This window comes from Genypterus blacodes, unplaced genomic scaffold, assembly GCF_046128005.1.
Source record: "Genypterus blacodes isolate CSIRO-AG114 ecotype Tasmania unplaced genomic scaffold, CSIRO-AGI_Gbla_v1 ptg000003l_1, whole genome shotgun sequence".
Taxonomy (NCBI): Eukaryota; Metazoa; Chordata; class Actinopteri; order Ophidiiformes; family Ophidiidae; genus Genypterus; species Genypterus blacodes.
This window is the reverse complement of record NW_027466817.1, coordinates 3336400-3343393: the sequence shown is the minus strand read 5'-3', so window position 1 is coordinate 3343393 and position 6994 is coordinate 3336400. Positions and strand designations below refer to the sequence as shown.

The window sequence follows — 6994 nt, the reverse complement described above, 5'->3', positions numbered from 1 at the left end:
TACAAATCTGTCAACTGTCATCTTTCAGATTCCAATGCAATTCTCCCAACTTTTGCAATATCGTCGAATAACCGTTCGTTCCTTGAAGCAGCACGAGCATCCTAATTCGTTACCAAGGTCATCAAAAATGCAGATTAACCAGTGAATTCTAAAATCTTTCAAAGTAGTTTGGGTATAGATGTAGAACCAACTTAAAGGTGAGAGTCGGGCCTCTGAAAATGACTGTGGAGGTATTTGTGGAGAAAAACCCCATGCCAAGCTCCCGATCAGCCCCAATATCGGGGCCACAACAGGGGGTGGGGGGGCCAGCAGATACACCTATACTTTAGTAGAGGTATCACACAGGCTAAGTAGGTTTCAATTAACATCCACCTCTTTAGTGGTTTAGGGACAAAAAAAATGCACTTCAAATGTCTCTGCTGTCAGATCGCACTCACACAATGGCCGAGACGCTGAGTTTAAAATAAGCAGGTAACCAGGGGGTCTTTCACCTGCAAAGGACACTGTCATTACCCCCCCCTCCACTGAAGATGATTATCACTACCCATGTAAATGAATCCATAACATGGCTTCAAAGAGGAGGGGAAATGTGAATTTGTCTCTCGATTGCTTAGACATTTGCAGTAAAAGCAGATAAGCTTTGAATATTTGGTTATCATGCCGTGATAAATAATTATTCAACGGATCATTTACACCAAATTGTCAATAAATAGGCTTGGAGGCATGTGATTCGAGGTAAAAAATAAAGTTTGGGTAACGTATTATCTTCAATCGGGAGTGTTTTTGAGTGATAAGTTTAAGAGAATTAATGTTTTTAAGGTTAAAATGCACATGGTGACTGAAGAGTGTATGAATTCCGTTTCTAATGGGGAAACATCAGTCTTACAGGGACGAACGTGACGATGTTGAGGGTCGGCGATCTTTATTGAAATTGGATATTACAGCCAAGAAAGCAAAGGGGGCAAATGGGAACCAGAGAGAGGCATGATGCATATAGCTCGGTCTGCCTTTAAGGGTGACACTGAATCCCCGTGTCCAATCCATTACCGGGGGATGAAATTCAAAGTCAGAAATCTCCCTTGATGAGAAATAAATGAGTTGCATCACATGAGCGCGTCTACAAACACATATATGTCGAATCAAGCGGGTTAAAGGTAGACGGAGGTAAACGAAATGCCTATTAAATTTCCTTATGATAATTCATAATAGGGCTTGTGGTCTATGTTGATACTTTGTTTTACTCGTATTACATTTCAAATCTTAAAAAAAAAACGTTTTGTGTTGTGTTGAATCATTTTAATGGCACCAGGTGCAATTGGAAAATAATATAGAATATAAATATACGTGTTTTTGTCATTAATATGTAACACCTGATCCTTACTGATTTAAAAAAAACATTATTATTAAAAGCAGAGTGAGCGTAAGGTTTGACTTCTTCATTACATAAGTACATATTCCAAGACCTACATGACCTAAATGTCTGTTGAGAGGCATTAAAATTAGTTTTCCCTGCAAAAATATGTAGTTTAAACCTTTATTTATCTTGTTGTCATGCTTGAATTCTAGATACATATTTGCCTTTATGTATTTTCAAGCGATCAAAAGTGGAAAAAAGCGTCAGGACTCACTTATGATGCGTTCAAAGACTGTGAGCACCCAGACACTTGTTTAGCCACGCATGCGCAGATGTGTGTTATTTATGGCACTATAATGACATTATCATTAATATATGCGGTATGGAAAGTTACAGGGGTGAAATGATGATGTATGATGTAAATGATGTCTTTAAGATGAACAGGTCACACTCTTCATCAGGATCTGGTTTGAACTGGTTCATATTAGACCCTAATTGTGTTCAGGAGACCAGCGGTGTAAAAAAGTAAAAAAAAAAATCTGAAATGAATGAGGGGAAAATACATGTGTGTGAATGGCTTAATTGATATAAAGTAAAAGCGCGCCTTGTTGTAAAACGTCAACACGTGTCATTCTGTGATACGCTATTAAGACCTCATCCGCATCCAGACCCAGACTGGGACAGATATTTACCTTTAATCAACTTACAGCCACCACACGTTTACACAACGAGACCTACATGAGGAATTCAACTGAAAACATGTTTTGACACTTAGAGGTGGGATTATGCTTTTATATGACATGTAGTAACAGTGGACCTCCAGTAGGGGGCATATTTGATACACAGCAGGATACTAAAAGTGTCAAGTCCAAGTCTGATGGAATACCAGTAACCAGCTGATGTTATCCATCTCCATAAGAATCCATTCAATGCTGATATTTATATTTCACTGTATGAATGAAGTAGACAGTGACGTACGCAAAGGTATTTATGTTTTCTTTATTACTGAAATGTGTTATGCATGTAAAACAGCACATACAGAACATTTCTCTGTGCAAATACATTTTGGTACTTTGAACAACAACCACAAGTTCTCATAAAAACCAACAACGTTTTCTAGGTCCTCTGAAATAAATACGATACGATTACGAGTTTCTTTTTTTTCTTTTTTCAAAGTTAAACCCCATTACTTGTGACAAATAAGAGGGTGAAAGTGCATCATCTAAAAGTTGGAGAAAGGGTTGAGGCGAATGATTGAAGCAGGGCCGGCGTGGGAATCCGATTGGGGACAGCTTAAGAATCAGTTGTTGTGTTTTTTGACAATACCCAGCAGCAAGGCAGTGCAGAGGAGAAACCTACTGCCCCAAGTCATTAGGAAGTGCCAAGTAAGGTTCAGTTTGAAGCCAAATGCTGACTGGTTTGAGTGTTACAATTAGTATGCTCCATAAAGCACAACACATATTGTCCATAACATTAAGGGCCACATTATATTAATAAAGTTTCCCATTTGCCATATCTAAGAGCACATTACCTGTCCCCATAGTAACAACTACATCCTCTCAAATAACCTGTGGTTCACAGTTATATTCATAAAAACAATAGGCTCTTGATTGTTTTCCCCCAATGCATCGTCAATTCATTGATTGTGATTTGATACAGGCTCTCATAATGTGCCTCTGAGGAAAACCAATACTCCATATTATATCAAGTCTCAGTAAAGTTCAATGTTTGTTTTGTATTAGTGCAATATTATAATGTCCTCATTCCATGTGTAGTTTCTATTTTTAACCTTTTGAAAATCTCACAGATTTGGCTTTTTAAGGTTAAAGAGTTATAACCTGACAATCAGCTGGGAGCGAGGGTGGATTCTTCCTTTCCTTCTTCTTCTCTGCTCTGTCAGGATTTAGTTAATTTGATTTTCTTGAGTGGCGCTAAAGGAGACACAAATGGAAATACAAGCTGTTTTTGCATCATGAACACGTGAAAACTGACTTAAAGTCAAGCTGAAGCCCACCACCAATGAATGTACATCAAAGGCCTACACCCAGACACTTGTTTAGCCACACACACGCGCGCGCGCACACACACACACACACACACACACACACACACACACACACACACCAGCGAGACCTTTGTTCAAACCAGATGCAAAAGCTTCATTTTTCAGAAATATAAAAAGGCGCACAGCTGTGGGGGGGAGCTCCATGCTGGAAACCCTGTTTTCGACTTCCTTTCTCTGTCGAACATGAAAATTGTGCGACGGGAAGAAGAAACGACTTCCTGTCAGTCCAATTGGATGCTATGGGTGATAAGGTCAATGCAAGATTTTGATCATGATAACATTTAAAAAGCTTTGATGTGCTGATTGATTGACTAAGCATTTTGTCTGATTAATGGTTGTGGGGCAACACAGGGGGGCAACAAGGTGAGGCACACAAGTCAAGAGACATGATGCCCCTATACCTAAAACAAATAAATAAAGGTCTTTCTGTCGACCTATCAGTAGCCTTAAATGCACAAAACCTGCCAAACATTGGGTCAAACTCACAAGATGTCACCTCAGATCTCCTTGAGCTTTTGCAGAAGACCTGGAAGGTGTGAAGGTTCCATCTATGGGTCACAGGTGACAATACGTAGGTATAGGTTCCATGGCAGAGCAGCACAATAATCGGGAGTCTTCATACCAAGACCACTCACCCCTGTGTCACCAACAACTTGTGAACTATTTACAATATGGGTTTTGTGTACAACATTTAAAGACTTCTGCAATAACCAATTCAAGTTGGAGAAGAAAACCAAAACAAAACAAAACCCATCACTTCAAAACCAAGAGGTGAACATTGTGGAATTTCTGTACAATAGAATAGTGCTTCGTCACTATCATAGTGAATCCACGGACAGTTATCATACAGAGAGTGGCATAGACATGGATATCAGAGGGAGGGAGGGGAGGGGAGGGATAGAGGATCAAACCCTGCAAATAGCACTTCACTTTCAGTCATCGGACCAACCTCTACTCAGCCCGTCTCCAAATGGTCCAAGTGTTGAGCAACTAAGTGCAGTCATCCAATCGCCCAGCCAACTGGACCCGTACTGGTCCTATACAGGACACACACTGGACCTATACTGCCATTTCAAGTGCACAATTTAGGTACAAGGTTAAGAAGATTAATGTTGGCCTATTGCTCCAAACAACATGAAGGCCTTTGGGTGTTTGCTATACTGCTGAAAGGCCATTTTGGACAATATTTATTCTTAGAAAAAGGTAAAGGGAGCAGGAGAATCAGTTGTCAGTACTATGTACATAATCACACACACCCAAGTTCAGTATCTTCATCCATAGTCTCCACCCTCATCAGGCGTTTCTGCGGGAGTTACTGGTGGCGGACGAGCGGCCTGTTTCATGGTCCGGTCTGTATTTGAGCCAGCAGATCAGCCATGTGACGACCACCGAGAACATGGCCAGGATGCTGGCTACAGACAGGCAGATAGGACCCGCCGGCGAGGGAGGAATGCTGTGACTGTGCACAAAGATCAGGCCCATGAACAGCAGCACCAGCATGGACAGAAAGGAGAAGATAACGCAAACGCAGCCGGTGGTCAGCGCCACCCTCTTACAGCTCTGACAGCTGTCGTAACGCACCGAGTCCTGGGAGAGGGTCGTGGCCGTGGACACGGTGGTGGACGGCGTCGCCTGGCTGGTGCTGGACGTCCCCGACGCCTCCTCCCGGCGGAGGGCGACGAGAGCCGGGTGTAGCGGGGGAGGGTACGGCGGCAAAGCGTCCTGTGGCAGCGGGTCCGAGTCGATGTAGAGCGGAAAATCCTCCGTCACCTTGGTGTTGTTGGGCAGGTTTTGTATCCGATAATCAGGCACCGGGGTGCGGTGGCGGCAGACGGGGCAGCTGATGCGCCATGGCCGCTCCTCCCGGAGGTGCAGCGTGTTCAGGCACTCCTCGCAGAACGTGTGCAGGCACTCTAAGATCTTCGGCGCTCGGCGGTCAAGGTCGAAGTAATTATAGCAGATTTTGCATTCGTACTCCTCGTAGGGAAACGCCGCGGTGACCTCGCCCGGGGGTTCCGCTCGGTTTGGTGCCAAATTTACCTCTGCCATGTCATCTTTCGCCATTCACGCTCTCCGGTGAACACAAAGGGAGCTGGCGGACAGATGCTGATGACGGTGCACGTCTCTCCTCCTCTCCCCTCCTCTCCTCTCCTCTCCTCTCTTCTCCTCTCCTCTCCTCTCCTCTCCTCTCTGTTCATTCAAACGCCGTCATCTCTATGCAGACACACATCGCCGGTGTGTGTGTGTGTGTGTATGTGTGTGTGTGTTTGTATAATCCTCGCTGCGTCCCCTTTTTCTAAAGACCCCCCGGGGCGCGTCTGGTATATACTCAAGTCTGAATTACAGATCCCAGTGATGAAACGCTCCCAGTTCCCGAATTCAGCTGTGTGTGTGTGTGTGTGTGTGTGTGTGAGTGTGTGTGTGTGTGTGTGTGTGTGTGTGTGTATCAGGGGGGGGAGGATGATGTAATGGTTGGGATTCTGATGCGAGGCTTCGTCCATCAGAGACGCCGCGCATCTTACAAAAACACAGGGAGAGAGAGAGGGAGAGAGAGAGAGAGAGAGAGAGAGAGAGAGAGAGAGAGAGAGAGAGAGGGTGATGTGTCGTTTGAAATCCCATTAAAAAGAGAGAGAGAGAGAGAGAGAGAGAGAGAGAGAGAGAGAGAGAGAGAGAGAGAAAGAGAGAGAGAGAGAACGAGAGTGTGTGTAAGTTGCTGTTGTTGTTGTTGTTGTTTTCAGGTCTGACGTGCGTGTGTGTATGTGAGCTTGTGTGTACATGGAAACAGTCATACTCCATCATAGTTACGCATCTTCCCTGACAATAGGACGCGCTAATATGGTCAATCGGGGGCGGCGGTTCATTTCCAGTATAACAAAGTACAACTCATCGTTATAAAGCCTCTAAACACAACACACCTCCGGACTGTCAAAAACACGTTATTACAAAGAGAAGATATGAACAAATGTGGTATTGATAAGTGTATCATCACTATTCATGAAGAAACAGCATTATGGTTCCGCTATAAAGCATACACTTACACCTAAATTGTAAGTTTAGACTCACTACAGTCAATTCAAATTCAAATTAATTTGGTTTGGTCAAATGGTGAATGTATCCTATCATATTCATATCAAAGTGACAGCTGTGTAGTCGAGCTCATTGACTGATGAACTAGTTTGAAGTGATTTTCCTGCAGTAATGAACAGAGTGAGTGGGCCGGTTGTCATGTGGCCTTCATGCGCACAGCAGATGATGCCAGATTAATAGCGCATATTCCGGTTGCGTAAGAGCACATCGGCTCTCCAGATCCGCACACAGTGGAATTGTTGACAAAGAGCGAGTGAAGCTGAATAGTGAAGAGTTCCTATTTCCATCAAAGAATGTGGAATGATGAATGATGTGGAAATACAAACACACCGTTAAGCGCACTCAATTTGAAAAATACTGTAGATTTCATCATGCTTTCTGTTAGAAAATCTAAATAATACAACTTTTTTTATCTTGTTTGTAGACATACTTCGGTCTTTAACATGTAAATGACACAATTAATTAAGTTTTGCATTGGTCCCCACTAA

The 6994-nt window shown here is 43.2% G+C and overlaps 1 protein-coding gene across 1 annotated transcript; it reads right to left on the bottom strand.

Moving 5' to 3' along the window:
- Window positions 1-2408: 2408 nt before the first annotated feature.
- rnf228 (ring finger protein 228) lies at window positions 2409-5999 on the bottom strand. The gene has a single exon (XM_076143244.1). The coding sequence runs from the start codon at window positions 5481-5483 to the stop codon at window positions 4713-4715; it is 771 nt and encodes a 256-aa protein (XP_075999359.1). The 5' UTR covers window positions 5484-5999; the 3' UTR covers window positions 2409-4712.
- Between the last annotated feature and the right edge of the window lie 995 nt (window positions 6000-6994).